At 36.7% G+C, this 22610-nt stretch overlaps 1 protein-coding gene across 8 annotated transcripts in view; it reads right to left on the bottom strand.

Annotated features, from left to right (window-relative positions):
- Positions 1-676: 676 nt before the first annotated feature.
- EHBP1 (EH domain binding protein 1) overlaps positions 677-22610 on the bottom strand; it is a 295160-nt gene continuing 273226 nt past the window's right edge. For all 8 annotated transcript variants that reach the window (XM_083369525.1, XM_083369529.1, XM_083369527.1 and 5 more), the window contains 4 exons: positions 13436-13535; positions 10579-10652; positions 2029-2143; positions 677-1718 (listed from right to left, as the gene is read on the bottom strand). In XM_083369525.1, the coding sequence (XP_083225651.1) occupies positions 1628-1718; positions 2029-2143; positions 10579-10652; positions 13436-13535 (380 nt within the window). In that variant the 3' untranslated portion in view covers positions 677-1627. The remainder of the gene's footprint in view (positions 1719-2028; positions 2144-10578; positions 10653-13435; positions 13536-22610) is intronic.

Below are 22610 nucleotides of genomic sequence, written 5' to 3'. Positions count from 1 at the left end.
TGAAACCCATCTGATCCAATTTCTGGTTAAATCAATTCAGCTCACATTCAGAAGAATGAATTACTTGTCTTGGCACTGTTTTTAAATATCCTTCAGACTTGTTGAACAGGGCAGAGTGTATCAATGCCAGATCCTGGGCTACAGGTTTAATTATAAAAATAAGAAGTAGCTTAGGCTGAAATCCTATACATTTTTTTTTATCTGGAAGAAAGCCCTGTGCTCAATGCAGCTCATTTGTTGATAGAGATATGTGGAATATGCTGATTTTTTTTTTTAAAAAAACTTTGGATACACATATAGCACATCAGCAATTTGTAAGCAGTTTGCTTCACGGAATTCAGCTGTATTTATTTTCAATGAATAAAAGCAAATTATTGTAGCTGAACAAATTAACAAATTATTGTAATTAACATAAACTTACAGGGACAGATGAGTGCCTAATCTTTGTGTAACACATTTGTAAAATAACTCTAAATATTAAATAAGTCATTTATAATTATTACAAATAAAAAAGAGATTAATATTCTCCCAATTAGCTCCAATTTCTCAAATTGAAAAAGATGTGTGTGTGTGTGTGTGTGTGTGTTTGTTTGTGTTTTGGGCTGACAATTACACCACAACGTCCTAGAGAAGCAACTGGCTTTGAAATGTATAATAAAGCAGCCCAGTCCAGCTATGATAAGAAAGATCCAGCTTTTATTGAAAAATTATACATAACTTGGTATTGTAATAAATAAACATAACCATTTCCACAAAAATGAGCATGATACTAAAGAAGGATTATATTTACTTGCAAGATTTTCCAAACAATGGCAAGACAGACCCCTGATGGATACAGAATAAATATTAACAGCACTGTAGAACCAGACTGCAGAGGTCCAGCACAAGATCAAGAAAGGGGACCTAAACTAACAGGTAAATAAATAATTAATAAAAAATGGGGTAGCCTCAAAAGAAGAATTTTCTGTAAACTGATCATACTTCAATTAGCCTTATCTTTACAATCGCTTTTTTTTTAGGTTGCAAGACTCTTAAAAGATTGGTTAAAAAGAACTGCTCTCTGAGCACATAAGAAAGCCTTAAATTTCATAATTGTACTTACAATGAAAGTGTAAAACTGCAGCTGAAAAAAGCATGTAAATATAGCACATTGAAAGAAATTGTATGAGTATGATCGAACAATAAAATGGTTGATAACATATTTAATACATATGGCAGAACCAGAGGAAATAACTTGAGCATGTTTCCTTCTTTCTGTGCTGTGTAACTACATAGAACAATGTATTTGCAAGTTCTTTTAACTAAAATATAAAGCTAGGGTTTTCTCACTTTTTACACAAGTGGATGGCTGCTTAAACATTTGGGAGCAAACTTATTTAAGATAATTAAATCCACAAAAAAAAAGTCCCGGTGGAAAGCTATTTCTGAAACCCTGTTGCTTGAATGAAAAGGGGAGAGAGAATCAGAAAACAATTTAAGATAAAGCTGATCTGGTCAAATGGAAAATTCTGAAATTTTAAGAGGTCTGTTTGTGATTTAGTTCTCTAGTCTTGGTGTTGGCATATATCCAAAATGTAAGAAGGCTGAAGTTACAAAAAGTGACAGTATCTTGGCCCATGAAAGCTAGTCATTGAAGGATACATTTCTCTTCTTTCTTGGCCATTTTTCCTTTGTTTTGTTCAAGTGTTCTTTCCAAATGCTCATCTTCTTCTTCAGCCCTAAAAATCAAATACAATTGTCAGTAGTTTTCCTATCAAAATTCTGCTTTACATTTCAATGTAGTAGTTATGCACAGATAAGGAGTTTAGGGAGTCACTTCAGGGACCAGGTTACACCATCTGTTTCCATAGGTAAGAACTAGTAGCAGATCACTTTACCAAAATGCAGGACTTAAGGAGATTTAATTGCTTCTATGCCAGATGATTGACCTTCTCTTGAAGGGTTTTTTTTCTTGAACATAAAACTTTAAGAACAATGCAAACAAAACTTGATCTTATTACTGGCATTCCTCAAAAATATGAAGCTTACTGTTTTTCTTGGGCATCTAAATCTCTGACCAGCGCATCACGTTTATTAACGAGAATAACAAGTTCATCTAGCAAAAGTTGCTCCCGCCTCTTCTGAGCTTCAGTCTTTTGCCAGTCTGAAAAGAGAAGAAATCCAGAAATGTGTGCTTTCAGAGCTTAATATACATATGATCTAAACAAATCAGTATCATCGGGCTGGTTTCCCTATGTATCTATATAACTACAAGAAATCTAATTTGACTTCTTCAGGTTCTGTTTGATAAAATAAGACCCAATATTTTTCAGCATTATTTAAGAAAAACCTATGCATTTTTTTTGAGTAATACTACTCAATAACATAAATATGTATGAAATGAAACAAGTTTTTTTTTGGGGGGGGTTGTGGTTTTCCTACATTCATGTTTGTGGGGAAAAACATTTTATTCAACAAAACATAGTTAAGAGAAGATACACAAAAGATTGCATTTTTAGTAATGTTTATGCACTTGTTTTTATTACAGATTTCCTAAATAACTTCCACCCCCTTCTCATGAATTACAGAGATTCTGTTTCTGAACCAGAAAAAGATAGAGATTGAAAACTGCAAAACAACATACAATAAAACTTTTATCACAATGCAATTGCCTTTCTCTTCCAAATTGATTATAATTTTCTTTTCCCCCCCTTTGCTATATCTTAGCAGTTGAAAATACACTGGTCACTAGGCGCCTCAGAATAATTTTAAAATGAGAATCAACAATTAGTGTCTCCTATGAAATCGACGTACATCTACTAAATAATATCACTCAACTTTTTTCCATAATGATTCAGATTGCTTGATAGTTTCTCTAATAAACTGAATCTTAAGTTCACATAATTTTCCAGATTTGTTGACAGCCACAATATGAATTCTTGCATATGTAAGAATTTATATCTTTTTCTTCTATGGTTTAGGTTTGCTTTATTTTTTTTTATTTCAAGAGATCATAAAGGAATGAGATTCTATCATAGTCAGGTCTCTTTGCTGATATCTCTTCTTATAAGACAAACAGTATCAATGTTTCATTAAAAAGGGCAGTTTTAACACTGGAGCACACCAAACAAGCTGCTCTAGAGGCCAGACAGCAAGGGCCTGTATCTGTCACTCAACTACCTCCCTATCCCGCCTCCCTCATTAGGAAGGTAAACAATGAAGAGAAGGAGAAGTAGATGATGAGAGAGATAGAGGAACAAATGAGAAGGAGGAGAGAAACAGGACACCCACCTTCTTTAAATCAACAACAACAACAACACAGAAAACCCTCCATAGCTTCTGACTCATGTGGTGTCCTCTATCAACTTTTGCAAAAAAAAACCCCACAAAAAAACGAAAACAGAGGAAAGGCACTGGAAGTCTTTTGGATTTCTCTCTTCCCTGGCCATTGCCCTGAGCAATCATGTTAAGCCTCACATGGCTGGTGCTTATTCAGATAAACCTAACAATGCACCCCAATGGTTACCATGTGAATCTTCACAAACCACACAAGAATGTGCTGGTTCAAATCCCCCTGACCCCCCCTGCAAAGCAAAATTTATTCAAGGCAGAAAAACTGTTCAGAAGCTTTATGCAAGCAAGTAGTGCCAGAGTGAATTTGGTTTTGTATTTACAAATTAAAAATTAGATGCAGATTCATCCAATAAAGCTTAAAACAGCAATAGAAAACCAGGAATGTGTGGACCAGTCTTTAAATTGCTTTCCCAATATGCAAAGTTAGCATATGCATACTAATAGACATAAGGGGAACTTATGCTCATGCACAGAAGCAGAAAATAACAACTATTTTATTTAGATATTTCACTGAGAAGAAGGGGAACTAACAAAAATTACAGAGTCTCCTATTATTCAACAATAGCCAGTACCTGCATTTGCATTTAGGAAAAAACATGTTTCTAACCTATACATATAGAGAGCCAGTTTGGAGTAGTGATTCAGGCATCAGGCTAATAATTGGGAGGCCGTGAGTTCTAATTCCACCTTAAGCACAAAGTCAGCTGGGTGATCTTGGGCCAGTCGCGCTCTCTCAGCCCTTGGAGGAAGTAATAGCAAACCACTTCTGAAAAACCTTGCTAAGAAAACTGAAGGGACTTGTCCAGGTAATCTTTGAGAACTGTACACCATTGAATGGAAGAAAAATAACCTCTGTGCATAACTTTGTGAAAATGTTACATTTCAATTCCTATATTTGGAACTGGAAAGCAAAGCTGGAACAACTACTATCTCTAGGTTGGAAGAATGTCCAAACTCTTATTATCCAAAATACTGTTCGAAACACATTCTTTGAAATAAAACCACAGATTTCAGAAATTCATTTTTCATGTAAAACCAGTTTAAGCAAAGCTTTATTGGATAAGTACCACACTTTCATTAAGATACTAACTGCAATTTTATTTACATTCAGAAGTAAACAGTGTGAAATATTCTGATCAAAGTAAATAATAGACATGATAATTCTGCTGGGATAATAATCAGATACCCAAAATTATAAGTCCTGAAGTCTTAGATGAAAACATTTTTGAACAATCTGCTTAAGCAGTCACCTGAACCTTCTTCAGAAAAAAAGTTCTATTAATTTCAGGTGAACTCACTTCATTGAGGTACAAGTTTTCTCCCCCACTCTCTCTCTCCTGACAACTGCAAATTTGGCACTATTGGCCAAGATACATTCTTAAAAATATATATAAAAATATGTTGCTTCAAACAGCAATGTTCCCTCCTGTGTCACAATGAAAACTACGTTTGAAATTAAAGATAATTGGTTATATCTCATAGATGTAACTCAGCGGTTCCCAACCTTTTCTATACCTGTACCCCTAGAATGCTTCTGATATTTTCTTGCACCCCTTACAAAAGTTCAAAATAATGGCAACAAATTATGTATTTACACTATAATTTTGAAAACCCAAGTTTTTGCACCCCCTGGAATATCACCTTGTTCCCCCAGGGGGCGCGAGCACCCCCGGTTGGGAGCCCCTGATGTAAGTTGTTTAAAAGGGGTAAAAAGCCAAAACTTCTATTAGGATTAACACTGCAGTTACTGTATGTCGTATTCAATTTTTAAGGAATTTTATTGTTTAATGTGTATTCATAACAATAACAGATGTATTTATTTTACTGATGTTTATATCTTTGTATTTTTATAAAAATATCATGACGAGCACTCTGGAAAAAAAACATCAGAATGAAAATGATCAAAGTTTTACAACTAAAAAATAAAAACAAAACTTTCAAGGTTGTCACTATAAAATAAGACTTACACTGTTGATGAAAATTAACATGAGTTTTGTAAAGAGCATATTGGGTGACTGAAGTTAAGATCTTAGCTTTAGTACCAGTCAACAGACAATCCTGAGTTTGCATCCTCCTCCTCCTCCTCCTCCTCCTCCTCCTCCTCCATTTGATAGAATTCTACTGCTGAACCTAATCAATCTATGGAGTACTGTGGCCAGAACTATGTAACAAAACTTAAATAGATTTACAAACGGGGTTTTAGAGGATAAGCTCCTCCACAGGATTACCTATTGATTTTAAATATAAAAAGCTTATCATACAAATCATAACTACAAAAATAGTGAACCCTATGCATAAATCCTTTAAGAAGTGCCCACACTTCAAACTTGAAGCCAAGAATAAATGTAGAACATTCTAAAGAAGATCCATTTCTTGGACAGAAAACTGTGCCTCCACCCCTCCCCTCGGGGGTGCAAAACATGAACATAATCTTTTTCAGGAAGGCTTTTAAATATGAACCGAAAGGACCATGCATGCATGAAGATTCTCAACACTCAGCTAGTGTCAATGAGACAATTTGATTTTGCAGTAATTATGAACCTCCTTCATATTTCATGAAAGCACATATGAACAACCAGGCAACCCATTCTGAGATTCAGCCCTTCTTAGTCATGTAGCGTAATTTTATTCTGTTCCAAAAGTTAAGATTGCTACAAAGCTATTACATTACTAGTAAGTCTACAAGTCAAAAGGCCAGGTTGTGGATCCCTTTCTTAAAGGTGTCGTGAATCGGAACTTAGTGCAAGTCTGAAAAGTGTCTGCTCTACAGCTTGATATGAGAGCTTTGGAGCAATATACGACTCGAAAGCAAAGCTGACCAAATCTTTTATAAACTCTAGTTAAATGTCTCAGGATGGGAATGAGCAGCATCTGCATTTAAGTACATAACTGCAAATAGATAGATTATATGTTGTTTTATAGATGTATATTAAGCTATTTATATCCCTGTTATTTGTACAATTCTAAATACGCCACGATTAAACTCCTCAACAATTTCATGTTAAGTAGCACGTTAGGACAACACTGAACTCTGTGAAACTGCATATTCAAACGATGGGACGTCAAACAGCATCTCCTAGTATCACCTCCTGAAATTTGCTCTCCAGCTGGGAAATACTGAAACCACTGCAGAACTATACCTTTCAGGCTGCGAATATGCAAGTACGGCTATATACACAAGGCCAACACTTTTGATGGAAATAAGGTTATAGGATTAGTTAAATCTTCTATTTACAAAGCATCATAATCTACACATTTGCTTGCTCTAAGGCTTGGGTCTATATATAATAGAGTTTTACAAATTATGGCTCCAGGGTGTGTAGCCCAAACCTTTCCTATAGCCCCCTGAAGAATCTGTTGACAAACTTTGTCATTGCTATCACCCTGCAGTGGCACAAAATAGTGTAACTCCATGCTGGTCATGGAATAAGGTTTTGTGCAGTTTCCTCTAGTGACTGGGATAGATCAGGACTGGCCACTGTTCTACCCAGCTGGAAGTTAAGTGCCATGCATACACAACTAATTTCCTTATCACACAAAGAAAGAAACAAAGCAAACAACATTTTTCTCCTGCTCAGCTACTGCATTTTCAGCTGCCTTGTCCACCGCATGTGGACAATGGGTGACTTTATTTCTATTAGCCTTTACTTTTGTTTTTGAAGTGAAGGTTCGCTGAAGTGGTGCTCACATGTTGCTGTCTTGATTTACTGCTTTCTTGGCCAAGCAAGTCTACTTTTCATTTGTCTATTCACAATTGCTCATTTTTCCCAGGAAGAAGAGAGTGAAAAAATAAGAAATGGTAACACAGACATGTGTGCTAGAAAAAAAGAGAAAGCGCTCTCGAATAATGGAATTGGTAATTAAAAAATATCTTGGGCCAGTTGATTAACAGATCCAAGAACCATTTCTTGATGTTCATGATTGCTAGGAGATATTGGGAGATGGGCAAGCATTGCTTCTGATTTGTTCCCCTGGTTCCCACTGATAGAAGATCCCCAAAGGTCCTGGTTGCAGGAGAACTGCCTCCAGAGATTTGCCTGTATACCACTCTAAAAAAACCAATGTAAGTTAATATTCCCACAGGATGAAGGAGATACTGTAAGGATTCTTTAGGATGAGTTGACAACATTTGTATAGATATATATGATGTGCACGGAACAATCAACTGAGAAATTTAAAAAAATACTGTATGGGATTGTTATATGTGGGTATGTTTATATGTATTAAGAGGGGGAATAATTGTATATACATATGTATGTGTGAGTATGTTCGTGCATTGAGAAATAAATACATTTAGTAATTAAATTTGTTAACAGAATGAAATCATAAAAATAGAATTTAATTGATATAATTTATATCACATCTTCACCCATCTTTCAGAGTCTGGCACTTGGAATATCACTCAAAACCAAGTAAGCGTTTCAGGTAACTCCTGGTTTTGAGTGAACAAGAAGTTGTGCCATTTGAACACTGTCATGATGCATTATAATTGTATTAACAGAGTACTGATAGGCTCCCCAGTATGTCTATTCAGAATGAAATAGAGTGGGATAACTTGAGGGCAACATCCTCAAATGTTGGCCCGGTCTCTAGAAGATGTAAAGGTTTGGAGGGAAAGAACCAACTTCAACTCTATCCTAGCAAGACAACGTCATTCTGAATTTTTGGACATCCTGCATCAAGTGATATGTAATCTTTGATTCTTGGACAGGGCTGGTGTACAATTTGGGAGTCCCCCGGACTTAAAAAACCTGCTCAAGGAGGAAGTGGCAGCCATGGCTGAGGAACCTTTGCAGAGATCCATCTTGTGGACCAACTGTAGCCATTCCTGAAGCAGGAGGCCTTGCTTACACTCATTCATGCCCTGTCAGTTCTCTGTTGGATTACTCTAATGTGCTGTAGTACATAGAGCTGCCTTTGAAAACCATCAAGAAACTACAACTGGCCCAGAACATACCAATACTATACTGCACTATTGCTGCTTAAACTGGACTGGCTTCCAGTTTCTTTTCAGAAGCAATTCAGTGTGCTGGTTATCACCTTAAAAGCCCTAAATGAGACAAGGCCAGATAACGTTGGTGTGTTACAGCTCCCTTCCTTTAAATGTTGTCATCTAGTAGAAGGAACCTGGGGAAGTGTACCTTTCTCTATAGCTGTCCTGGCCCTGTGGAATAACCTTTCCCCAGAGATCCAAGCAGGTGGCCTATGCTGCTTATCTTCCAGGAGGCCTTGAGCAGGTGGCTGTTCCCACAAGTGATATGGTAGAATGAAGCTAAAAGGTAAAGGCAAAGGTTCCCCTGCACATGTGTGCTAGTCGTTTCTGACTCTAGGGGCCGGTGCTCATCTCCGTTTCAAAGCCGAAGAGCCAGCGCTTGTCCGAGGACGTCTCCGTGGTCATGTGGCCGGCATGACTAGATGCCAAAGGCGCACGGAATGCTGTTATCTTCCCACTGTAGTGGTCCCTATTTTTCTACTTGCATTTTTACGTGCTTTCGAACTGCTTGGTTGGCAGAAGCTGGGACGAGTAACAGGCGCTCACTCTGTTACGCGGCACTCAGGATTCGACCCACCAAACTGCCGACCTTCTGATCGACAAGCTCAGCGTCCTAATCCACTGAGCCACCGCATCCCTAGAATGAAGCTAGAGCCCTGTAAAATTGATGCATTAAAGAGGTACCACACATTTTGATTTAGCATTTGTTAATTTTTATTCAGCTTGTTTGAGAGATTTTGCTGTTTTTACTGCTTTATGCACTGCCTTTGGTTATAGTCACAATAGGGGTGGTTATACAAGTCCTTTTTAAAATAAATAAATAAAATGTCTCACAAGTAGACTTTTGCTTGTTCAACAAGATTTCTTTCTCCTTATACCCACTCTCAGATCTGTTCCAGATTTAAATTCTTGATTTCCAGGATACAGTAAAGGTAAAAGTGTAATTTTTCTTGTTCCACTGATTGAAATTGTTTGTAGATGAGACTAATAAATTTCTGTATAACGTTTAGTTGCTAGGAAATGATTGATAAATGTTATCCAATTTAAAAAGTCCACTGAAAGAGGAGACATGACAATTGCTGTTAAAATCATTACAATGTGCACGCATGTGCGTATGAGAGATAATATAAGGTTTCTGTCTCTCAATATTATTCCTAAAATATGGTTTATAATATTGTTTAAAAACCAACACATTGCTACTTCATGCAATTACTTAAGCATCTTTCAAGCCTTAAAGCACAGTGGTCTAGAAAACAATACTTTCTAGATTACTGGGCTTAGAGATTTCTTTTAAAATATATTTATAGCTGTCAGGTCCCTTTCTAGAATGTGACGAACATGTTCTGGATGTAGATTTTATTCAGGATTTCTATTATTTTCAACTTTGGTTAAGAAAATACAAAGAGGTGTAAAAAGCTACCTGGCACTTCATGGCTTTCCCCTCCAAACTCATGCTTTCAGTAAAGCCTCTAAACTAATTAGAATTGATTTATTATGGATCAGGTACCTTATCAGGTGAAGAAGGAAATTACCATGGACAGTCAAAGGGTTAGGAGGTCAATACAGAATAGCAAAATCAATTTAAATTGATTAGACAAAAGATCCATCGTACGCATTTACAGAGCCCAAAGGATTAACTTTTAAGTAAACATCTTTGAACTGTAAAGACAGAATTTGAGGCTAAAAGATACAAGTAATGACAGCTTTATTAAAACAAAACAATACGCAGGGTGCATTTAAATAACTAACAAAATAAAGCTAGTTTAATCTATCTTGATGTTTATTTTTTATTATAAATCTTTCCCTGGGTAATACAGTAATTTAAAGTATCAGTAAGAGCAGGTAATTGTACAATATATCCCTAGGTCAGTCTATTCAGAGGTTTCCATTTAGATGAGGTGACTAGCCTTTTAGAAAGCTATAGAGAATGAATAAAATATATCCAAAAGATTGTTCTAATTCTTTTGCCCAATGAAGTATTAATTTAACAAAAGCATATTTCCACTGAAGATAGATGAGGCCTGCCTAAAATGTTTACCTTATCAAAATGAAATATACTTTTTCTTTATTTTGTACTGAAGCAAAAACAGCGTTACGTATCAAAATAAAGGCCACTCAAATTATCACGAATTTAACTTCATTTTAATAAGGTGTATTGGGAGTTCTACGTTTTTCCAGACTCAGGTTTTCAAGAATGTCTGAAAAGTTTTTTTTTCCACAGAGAAAAATCTATCTTTCAAAGTATTTCTTACCTTCAATAGCAAGCATGGCTCTTAGCTCCCTGTTCAGTAGTTCGTACCGCCTTTCTAAGTCATGTTCTTTTTCCCTAGGCAAATTGTAGAAGTTCATCAATATGTTAATTACTAAATCATTAAATGCTAAAAAGAACCTTTAATTTTGATTGATTTTTAGGACTCTAAGCTGACTTTTTCTCTAGGATTAAGCTACTCTAAACAAACGATATGCAAGAATAAAACCTTATTCGGATAGGATCAGTGCTTCCCAGTGCCTTTTTTGTAAAAGAAAAAGGTGCCGGAACTCACACAAGTCATACAACCCGCCTTGCCTACCCTACAAGGTTCCATCCAAAAAAGGTGCTGGAACTCCGTTCTGGGTGTTCTATGACAAAAAAAAGCCCTGGTGCTTCCAAATGCTCCTTATATTAACTTGTAACATTCATTGGAAAGTACTGTCTACAGTTCTTTCTACAATGCTGTTGCACAACAGCATCTTGAAAATGTCTCATTTACATTTCTCTTCAGTCTGTAAATATTTTTAAATTTTATTTCTGAATATTCTGAGGCAAGCTTTGGCTTCTGCTATGTAGACGACAATCTGTCTTTGCTCCAGAAGGTCCTGTGTTCCATGTAGCATGTAACCTGGAGCCACCAAACTAAGAGGCCTGAAGAAAGGATCGAGTCAATCCATTATAATCATAAATAAAATTGGATAATAAGTAGATGGAGGGAACAAGTATGGCTACAATGAGAGGTCAGCCTAAATAATCATGGCTTAAGTGCAACTTGTTTCTTCAAGACCCCTATGCACGCTTGATGCATGCTTTTGTTGGAGCAGAGTACATCAAGATAGCAGAGAAGCCTGACTATTAAGCATTCAGAGATTGCTGCTATAGCTTCTGTGATCTGGGTATCAGAAGTGGAAATTCTGGAGTTTGCAGAGTTCAGTATTCCTCATTTTTTAAAAAAAATATCCTTCTGGAATACTAGCAAGTAATACACTGAAGAGGACAGAAGAACTGCTATACAGTAATGATCAGGGCTACCATCAAGACTAATAGCCATCATTGCTTCATGGAAAGACATTCATTTTTGTATGTATTGCACAGAAAAAATGGTGGAATGTGTACCTCAAAACCATCCTGTCAGAGTTGAGTGATTTTCTGAAAGGGTCTTGTGTATTTTCAAACAAGGCTTGCCCTTCATTTTTTTTTATCATTCATCTGACAAAATAGTTTCACCTTCATTTCCTTTAATAAATAGCTTCACCTGTAGTCCTGTAAAATGATCTTTCACTCTCTGCTCTTGGCCTGATGCTTTTGTTTAAGAAGTATCGGATGACAATGGTGTTTGATACTTGGAAACCATCCAGTTTGGAAGTTAGTTCAAGATTTATAAACCATGATTCGTGAAGTTGAGAACCCAGATTGACATCATGTATTCTTCCCAAGGCCTCTCCTCCTATAGGCCTGTAGGATGTGTATTAGGTGTGTGATCCCATTTCATGTTTATGTGAGGAAACTCTGACTTAGTTCAGTTTGCAGACCTGGATAATAACCCAGAGATTTTAGGGAACAACTGCCAATCAGAGCATGCAATACTGAATTAGGTGCACAAATGGCATGAGCTGAGATAAAGCTCTGGTCTGTATTAATTGTAATGTTGAAACTGTTTATATTATCTTCACTTCCTATACTGGAAATTTCTGTATCTGCCTACGAGTAGGTAAAATGGGCATAACAAAGAATGGAGACAATGAATATCACTTATGCCTTACTTCTTCCCTATTTCAACTGTTATTTAAAATTTCATTTAAATATTTCACTTTTTCTGATTGTCAGGCCTAGCATTTAATATAAATTGTATTTAGACATTTCCATACCAGAATGTACTCATTTGCTTTGTATATGTATTCACGCTTTCCCCCCTATATTATAATCTGAAATACATTTGTCTTCCACTTTATAGGTGGTGGAAAGAGTTTCAGCGTTCAATTTGCTGGTGAAACTAAGAATGGACAGATTGGCATATTTCTGATCAGCATAACATTTGTATATAAATCTGTTATGTTCTATTTTTTCATTAGTTTTAGCAATTCCTCACAAAAACTCCATTATTGTTTTTGCTGAGAAAATAAGTATTTTGAAATATCTTTTATATTTCACATCTATTTTACCTAACCTTATTATTTTTAAATAGACTAAGTAAGTAGCACTAACAAAGTCAGAAAAGAACCAAGGTCTGAAGACCAAAACGTTCTAATTTGTCCATTGGTCCTGGAAGTGCAAATCAAGTCCATTCTTATCAGGAAATGCAAAGAGTGACTGACTTGTAGGAACTAATGCCTATGTGAGTTAGATCTCTACAATTAAGGTAGAATGGTATATAGAGAAACCATTAATTTTCATGTTCCAATATTTGACCATAGTACTATTTTACAGAAGTATATGTTTCATAAGCTTCTATCTGAAATGAGTGAAAATTGAATTATTTCTTAATTATCTAATAAATTTTCACTACATATGATGAAATATTCTGAAATATTCTGCAGCAGAGACAAATTCCTTGTGTGTATAAATCATACTTGGCCAAATAAAGCTATTCTGTTCTGCTCTGCTCTGCTCTATTCAGCAGTGGTTCTCAATTTTTTCTTCACTATGGAGCCATTTAAACATCTTTTCTGGCCATAGACCATGGCCATGGACCCCCAAGAGATAACTTAAGATTTAAATCATAACATTTCTTCAAGCCTTTCTGGACCCCCTGTGACGTCCACAGACCATAGGTTGGGAACCACTGCTATAAAATATTCTAAAAGGATGCAGAAAAATTACCAACTTTTGCAGTCATTCATCAATCAAGGCATACTTACAGAAGAGAAAGTTGATTCATTCTTCTTATCAAGGCATTTTTCTTATTGACTAACATAAACCATTCTTGCATCATAGCTTCTTCTTCTTCAGTATTTCTTCCTATTAGAACAGAGTAGTTTGATTTATATTTTAAAGACTCAATGATAAGTCAGTGTAATTTTTATTTAGCACAGTTTTCAGCCTCATTTTTAAAAAATCCATGTACAGGATCCAAAGGGCTCAGTAGTATGCCATTTCAGCTTAAGCTTTCCTTTTGACAGCAGTCCTCATCAGTGTCTAAAACAGACATGTCAAACACAAGGCCCGGGGGCCGGATCTGGCCCGCGAAGTGGTTTCATGTGGCCCGCGAAGCCATCCTGGAAACAGTGAGGGAACGGCCCCCACTGCCTTGGCCCTGGCCCAGAGACCCTCCTTCTGCCAGAGACCCTCAGATCTGTCCCACTCCTGCCCAGGCCCCCATAGGCACCCTTGATGCGAACGATGTAGAGCTGGCCACGCCCACCCAGTAGGCCATACACACTCTAGCCACGCCCACCCAGGCCACACCCACCCGGCCCCTTGAGGGCAACCGCAATGCTGATGCGGCCCTCAATGAAATTGAGTTTGACACACCTGGTCTAAAAGCTGCTCTCAATATTATTTGGCTCAACCAGACTGCAAAACACTATCATGGAAGAAAAAAATTTCTTATTGAGTTATTTAGCTGAGGCATTTAATATAATCTTTTGGTTCTATTGAAGGTATAGTTGGAAAACCTTCTTCGGAGAAGGGCGGGATATAAATGGGATTAAAAAAAACAATGACAAGAAGTTAATAGCTAGCTAAAGCAAATTCAACAATCTTAGGCACATTGTTAAAATCTAAAAAGAACTAACTAAAATATTTTAGAACTTCAAAACATATTTTGGAATACCAACAAATAAACCATAAACATTACTTGTTTATAAAGCCTATTACAATCACTGTATTATAAAAACCCTGCCCGCTATCAAAAGAATAAAAACAAAACTAGCCTGACTCCCCTTGACAAGTAATTTGAAGGAATTATTGATTGGTTCCCCTCTGGCTTTCTTTTCAGATTAGAAGGGCTGTGGATTAGAAGGAAAAATGGTGCTTTGGAAGTGCTCAAGTAACTTGTGTCCATAGCTCTGTGAAGCACATCTTCCTTTTCCTGGGATCTCACATCTTCCTTCCATAGGCAGTGGAAGAGGTCACTTGTTTAAGGGGTTGCCAACAGAGTTAAACATGTACCCATAGCATGTATACCCAAAGCACTTTTTCCCTTTAAATCTGAAGTAATGTATAGTACCAAAATTACTCTGTGATTTCAGAAGGAGCATCTTCCAAGGATATTAAAATTGAATAGGTGTCTTATTAGAGAATGTGGATTTCCAAACACTTTGTCATATTGGTTCATTGATCATAGTCAGCAAGTTAAACGATATCCCAGTGGCCTATAAAGCCACTGAAATATGAAAGTTACATGTTTCTTAGAATGGCCTCTGTTAATACATTTTGCAGAATTCATTACAGTTCTCCAAATGGAATATCACTAGCGCAGGACATCTCAGAAATGGGGGGAATTCATGAGTTAGGCTTGATTGACCTAAGGTTCAGAGACAGTTCCAGGAATTTGTCCATGATATGAATCTGAGTTTGCCAGGAACATTCTCAAGATGTGAGCTTTGCAAGAACAGTACAATGTAGATTAACTTTCTGCCACTTCAACAGATTTTTAATTGTCAGAGCGCCTCTATCTTCTCGGGATTAACATTTCTTGCTTTGTTGCCTCAAATGAAATAGAGAGGGTGGTGCAAATGAAAAAGATGAGTTACTTTCTAAAACCAAAAGTGTTACTCTCATAGTTAGATTCTCATAAGTATTTTTATTATAATGTATAATATAATTTGAAGGGTTTCTACAATGGAGACAATAAGGAAACAGTAAGGACTTCTAATGCTAACTGACATAAGCACCATAAGTCTCTTTATTGATTCTGGAACTTCTTCAAGTTAAGAATACAGCTATTTTCAACAAGCCACAAGCCACATAAATCTTATATATTTGTATTCAAAGGCTTTAAAAATCAAGTGAAACAAAATAAATAAAACCAAATCCCAGTGAGTTATGTCAATAGGGGACAAGATGAAACTCACAAACTGTATTCTGTGACTTCTTGACTTCTTAGAGATTTTACTATCAAAATTCAGTTGTAAATTGTCAAATAATTGGAGAATGATTTCTTATCATTTTTCTTCCTGCATCCCAATTCCACCCTCAGGAAAACTGTGCAACATCTGGCTCTCAGCATGGTATCCCTGCATTATGCCCTGCCCGCTGCGAACATTGAACGCCAAAATAAAATAATGATTAAAAACAAAGCATCTCTGCCACAATTTATCCTCCTCCACTGGACAACATGCTATGTATAAACTAACATTATTATCTACACAGCGAACATGAGATTATGGTCCCGAGCAGAGTAGTTTGTCTAAGGAGAACTAATGAGTTAAAATGGAGAGTTTTAGTTAATATTAGTTAAAACATTATTAACTGTAAAGGTTGATTTATCAAACATTTTTAAACCAGACACCTACAACTCAGCATTTCAAATGTACCATCATCAGATCTCTCTTGACTGTGAGGAAATGCAGTATTAAATAATTTATAATACTTCGTTTATACAATACTGCAAATCGAAGCTCTAAAAGGTATATGAAGAAAGTTATGATGTTATTCTGTACATACATTGTTATTTTGCACAAGAATAAAACTACAAAAGGCCTAGGTAAAAGTGGCTGTAAACTGTACCAATGTTACAATGACTTTTCTTTTTCATTCAGTTAAAAACGTTATTTCTTCTTTGATAAATTAATTATAAGCTCTCAAAACAAATAAAGAGTTCAATTTAATAAAGAGTGAGTGTTGGGGGTTTCTGTTCAGAAAACAAAGACACAGGCACAAATGTCTGAAATTCATATATGAGTTTTGGTAATAATGACTGCATTTTTGTAAATGTCGACAATTTGTCAAGACTTGGAACAGCCACAGAATTCATTCAGCTTTTGAATGAGGTGCCCACCAAACTTTGAAGACTGACTATAACAGGTGTAGCCTTTGCTATTCTGGAATAGTAATAAAGTTATTTTCTTATTAGTAGATTAGCAGTAAAAATGACAGGTGTCTAGAGTTTGCTGCTTTCAGTCCCTCATTTATGGTGATAACTGCCATTCCCATAACCATGCATTAAAGGATGGAACTTTTCCTTAAATATTCCTGCTAAATTTAAAATACACGTGGAGAAAATTATGGTTGTAGTTGTGATCAAAAGATATTAGAAATTCTAGGTACTTTCTCTTTTTCTTTACCAATGCCTCTACCGCATTTCACATTTAATGCAAATATTATTGATGCTTATATATTGTCCTAAAATCATTACATCACCCTTATAGTAATAGGGCCATTTGACTATGTGTACGCATGCACTCATGCATATTACTGCTTCTCTTCGATGCACTTCAAATATTTGGATTCAGAAATGGGAAAAATGCAACAAATAACCCAAAGCAAAACATCCAAACAGCAATGGTGGACTGTAAGCAAGAAGAAGAAACCAGACCCACTCATATATTTTCAGCCCCTTGTGATGTAAGGGTAGGGAGACTACATGGTGCCATCCAGCTGAATAAGGCTTCACTGAGTTTAAACTCAAACACAAGATACAAAGACACATGCAGACACCACATGATAATGGCACCAAATTGCTTTGGTACAAAAAGGATTCCAAGTTGTTAGAAAGGACTAGATAGAATGTCTTCTATTTCTTTCTACTATAATGTCAGTAGTTTGAGTAATTTTCGGGTTAACAATACAGAAATACCATCAGCAAGAATTGGGCTTGTAGCACACTTCCCAAGGCTGCGATTACTTGATTGTGGGTCTCTGCCTGTGTTAAAGGCCCTGTTTCCTGACTGTATAGCATCCCAGTAAAGGAAAATGCATTAGCATCCATTATAACAGTTTTACTTGGAGCCATATATATTTATGCTGTACTCTTTTAACTGTTTTAATGCTTTATGATGTATGCCACCCAGAATCAAATAAGTAAATAAATAAAAATTGTTACTATTGAAAATTTCATGCTCTCCCTTTCCTTATAGATTAGAAGAAAAACTGGGAAATTTCCTACTGAGGAAATTGAGGAGTTTCTAGTTCACAAATAAATAGGGAAAGACTAAATACCCATTCACAGCAAGGATACAATGCCACCAGCCTCTACTGCATTTTATACAGCATAAGGTGGCAAATTATTGCGTTGGAAGGATACACGTTCTGAAATTTGACAACAGAAGAACAGAAGGCTAAATAAAACAGAATATGAAGTCCATTTCACCTGTCTTGTCTCAGAGAAAATGAGACCTTCTACAACATAGATGTCATCTAGAAATGAAGGACTGTTGAGGAGAATATCACCAGGTATTTTAGAAAGTATTCCCCAGGAACAGGAATTGACATGAAATAGCTAGATAGACATGATAGTTCTTTGGCCATCAGATTGATCTTGACTTTGCTATGGATTGAATGAGAGAACAAAACCAGAGAGAAAAGAGGGAGAAAGAAGTCCGATAAAATATATAGTCTGGACAATAAGGAGAATGATTAGTATTAATAGAGGATAAAATAAGTGTTTGAGAAAATATTGCTTGGCCTTGAATATTCTGAGTTTTGAATGATGGTTTTAAAAAAAATCCAAGAGAGAACGTGGTAGGAGAAAGTCGAGTAAGGGTGATAGGCTGTATGCTACTTTGGCAGGAAAACAATGAGATTCAGTAAAATCAGAATAAAAGCTACATGGGTGAAATGTACTAATGTGAAAGCAGATAGATCAATGAAAAAGTTTTACGATAAATACCCTCACAAGCCTCAAGGGAATTCTTAACCTGCTTTTTGTTTCCCCTAGAGGAGATTCTTTCTTTCTGAGAGGGGCAGATTGTCAACTCTACAAATGAGCATGGCTGGAGCCATTTTTCCCTACTCATTTTTGGTTGCCACATGAGGGAGGAGGGTTGCCTAGGTCAGGGGTCGGCAACCTTAAACACTCAAAGAGCCATTTTGACCTGTTTCCCACAGAAAAGAAAACATTGGGAGCCACAAAACCCTTTTGACATCTAAAATCAGGGGTGTCAAACCGCCGGGCCACGGGCTGGATGTGTCATCTGGAAGCCGCGCCCACCCCATTGCCGGCTATGGCAAAACTGTCCCGATACATTGCGCGACATCACGTGATGTCGTGAATTTGACATGTCTGTCTAAAATGAAGATAACCTTTATGCTATGTATAAAAAACTATAGGTGTTGCATTTATGAAATCAATAAACTGCTACAAAGAAAACACATTTTTATTTCTGAATGCAACAAAAACATTTTGAACTCCAAAAAATAAAGATGCTGGGTCGAAGGTTACTTTCAAATAAAATACTCAATGTCTATTTGAGTCCTCCTCGTATTTATGAAATAAAAAGCCGGTGCAAATTATAAAAACTACAAATAGGAAAAATAGAAAAGAAAAAAATTGCAGGGGAAAAAAAAAAGAAAAGGACAGGAGAAAGAGGGAAAAAACCCTTTCTCGTTCATCCCAACAGGTAAAAACAATTTTAGTAGCTTATCTACCATCGTTAAATACAGCATAATTATCTCCATACCTCATCTCTTAATTTTAAAAAAAATCAAACTATTTCATTAAATGTTCTTTACTAAAAAGTCCAGTAAGGACAACCACATATATTCATATTCATTCTCTCTCTCTCTCTCTCTCTCCCTCCCTCCCCCTCCTCTCTCTCTCTCCCTCCTTCCCTCTCCCTCTCTCTCTTTCTGCCCATTCATTCATTAATCTAGTCCGAGGGCCTGCATGTGCTGACACGCATGTGCGCGCGCACGCGCGTGCGCACACACACACTTACACAAGTTTTTCTATCTTGCTCTTGCGGTGATCGAGAGGAGGAGGAACTGGCCTGAACATAATGGGACAAATGAACACAGCTGTCTTAAGACGGCCACTTCATCTCAGGCACCCCACCATGGCTGACACACCGTGGACATTTTTATTTGGCTGGCTCTCCACTGGCGCTCCTCTCCTGCCTTCCTGCCCTTGGTCTGCCAGGAGAGGGAGGGAGGGAGGGAGGGAGAGAGAGAGAGAGAAGGGAAGCGCAAGTGCCTCTCTCTGTCTCTCTTTCTGCAAATGGCGGAGGAAGACTGGGAGCCACAGTAGAAGGCTGAAAGGTTGGAGCCCTGTGGCCTACGTGCTTTGCTAGTCAAAATAATCTTTTGTCCTGTGGGAACCAAGGTCATTGGCTGCTCCCAAGACTGCAGGCTGGGTATTGTGAAAAAAGCCTACCGAGAAGATGTATTGGGGAATGTAGTTGCTTGCATAGTTTTAGGGGTGCGATTTTTTAACTTTGTATTGGGGAATTGTTACATGCATCTCCAGACTTGATTTCACTTTTGATGTGCCGATACTTTGTAACTAATAAACATGTTCTTTGAGGAATTTGCAAGCCTCAGAGTTCTGCTTTATTCGTTTCTGTCGGTCAGAACCAAGGCAAATGGGGCAAGAGGGTTCCCAGTAATAAGCAGGAAAGCAGCTGTAAAGTTTTACTCTCTCACAGTAACATTGAAAATGGTTAAACAAAAAGAGAGAAAAGCTATCGGATGATAAAATCACAAGAGAAAGGAATTAATTGTAAGACATCAAGAAGAATGAAGACCAAGCAGAACCTTTTAGGTATTAAACTGAGGAGGTGACTAGGGATATTGTGAAAAAAGTTTCAATAAAGTGGAAAGGATGGAATCTAGACTAGAAGAAGACAAACAAAAAGTGGCACTGATAAAAAGAAAACAATTGTAGCAGTACCACTGGGATGTCACAAAATTTTAGAGCCAAAGAACAGAGGAGGAATTAGCCTGCAGCTAGAGAGGGAGAATTGGTAATGAATGTTTTTAATAGAATGGGTGAGATAGTGGAATGTCTAGATCAGACATGTCAAACTCGCAATATCACGTGATGTCGCACGACATATCGGAGCTTTTTCCCCATTGCTGGCAATGGGGAGGGCGCGGTTTCATCGTGTCACATCTGGCCCGTGGGCCGGCAGTTTGACATCCCTGGTCTAGATGGAAAGAAGCCAAAGGAGGGAGCATTTATTCTGTGCCAAAGAAGAGAAATATTGTTAGAACAAACTCTATCAGAAGTAGGGTGAGTATGATTCAAAGACGCAAGTGGAAGGATAGGATAAGGACATTAGGGATGAGAGTGACTGAAGAGCATGCACTATTGGAAGAAGAGGGAAATGGTGAAAGACATTCAAATGAATAGTTTTGCTTTAAACTAATATAAATAATTAGCATGTTTTTATATGAGATTATCTCAAGAACGTCTAGCTTGTTCACAAGAGTTTCTGCATTTAGCAAGAGAAAAAGATACTGTTGCTTGCCAATATATCTTCACTTGACTGGGATCTCACTCTTGTTCCAGGCCGTTATATAGAATGAATAAAATGTAGCAAGAAAAAAAAAACCAGGGGAATATAGTGTCTCCATGCTCTGTGAGGTGCAGCTAAAAGCAAGCTGGTTGGCATTTTTGTACAATGTCACAGGAAATGGAGCACAGTCTGCTGCACTGAAACACGGGATCGCTTCCAGTTCCTGCAACAGTGTTCTCATGATCAATGCTAGGTCTTCAGCTTATATGGATGCACATACTGAATTATTATTATTCAAATTTGTAAAAGGATGTGTATGTGTTATCCAACACATGAGATTTTTTAAATTGGGACTGTTTCTCCTTCGGGTAACATTGTGTAATTCTAAAAGCTATTACATTAGGAAAGAGCAAACACTTAATGTCAAGAGCTAAGGCAGCATTGAGCTACAGCTGCAGATAAATTCCACTGTTTACGTGGTGTGAAATACGAACATTTTAAAGAAACTCCCGTATCTTTTTTTTTATAACATTTTCAGTTGCTTTTCAGATTCACTGTTTTTTTGTGTTCGTCTTAGACCATATGATGCCCTGACACTGGTCATGTGATACAGGTTGTAATAGGCACAAATCCTTTTGGGTAACAACAAAAGAAGAAAGAATAAAAAGGAAAAGCTGAAAAAAAACCTTGGCATTTGGAAAAAGGCCAATTGTGGCTTTGTCGAAGGCCTTTTTGATCACTGAAATGACACATGCGTGCAATATTAAGAGCAGTTAAGATTTCATTGGCCATGGTTTTCAATTCTTTTCCCCAAAATATTGCAGTTCTGCATGGTTAAAGATATTTTAAAACTCAAATTTAAGGAGATTATACCCTGAACATATGCACAGAACTTGTCAAAATAGATCTACATAACAATGATATAATTTAAACCTATTCTTTGCAGCTTCTTTTGCAGCTTCTCAATAAATCACAGGCTTTTCCAGCAAAAATGGTTTAGAATTTATTTCTGTGACCTACACAGAACTCAATCAAGTTTTGTTTGTTTGTCTGGCAGGGTAAAAAGCCTATTTAGATCATTCTGTACAACAGACATAAATAAGAATGCTGTCTATGTTGCTTTTGAAGAATCACCATTATTTTTAGTATTGAGATTATGAGCAAAATATATTGCAATTGATTTTGCATTTGATTGCAAACTCCTTATTATTAAATGAGATGAAATGATTGCAATGTATAACACAGCCTTTAAATATAAAATATGCTGATTCCTTGTAATTTTTGCAACATAGTATCTACATTATATTTTTGTATCTGTTCCTATATAAAACAGGATACCTTCCCTCCTTTTAAACTAGCAAGTTGGACCATTACAAATTAATCCTGACTTTAATAACTGGTTAAAGACCCCTTCAGCTTTATAAATAGGAAAAAAAATATTAAAAGCCTGTGATCACAGCGAGCTCTCTCATTTCTCCTCTAACCATTTGTTATTTAATCCAATACTAGTAATCCAATTTGTCCATCAGACTTTTAAAGGGCAGAATGCAACTTCCCCAGCTTAGACACTTTTCAAAGTACAATATATTTTTCAAATGAATGCTGGATGTTTCATTTTTTCCCCTCCTAACTGTTCCTTGCTCTAATGTATGAGGGGGGAAAAAGAACAAGATGAACATTGTTCATACTGATTAAG

This window comes from Vipera ursinii (genome assembly GCF_947247035.1).
Source record: "Vipera ursinii genome assembly, chromosome: 1".
In the NCBI taxonomy this organism is placed as follows: domain Eukaryota; kingdom Metazoa; phylum Chordata; class Lepidosauria; order Squamata; family Viperidae; genus Vipera; species Vipera ursinii.
The sequence above is the reverse complement of the archived record's forward strand: the minus strand, read 5'-3'. Positions and strand labels throughout refer to the sequence as shown.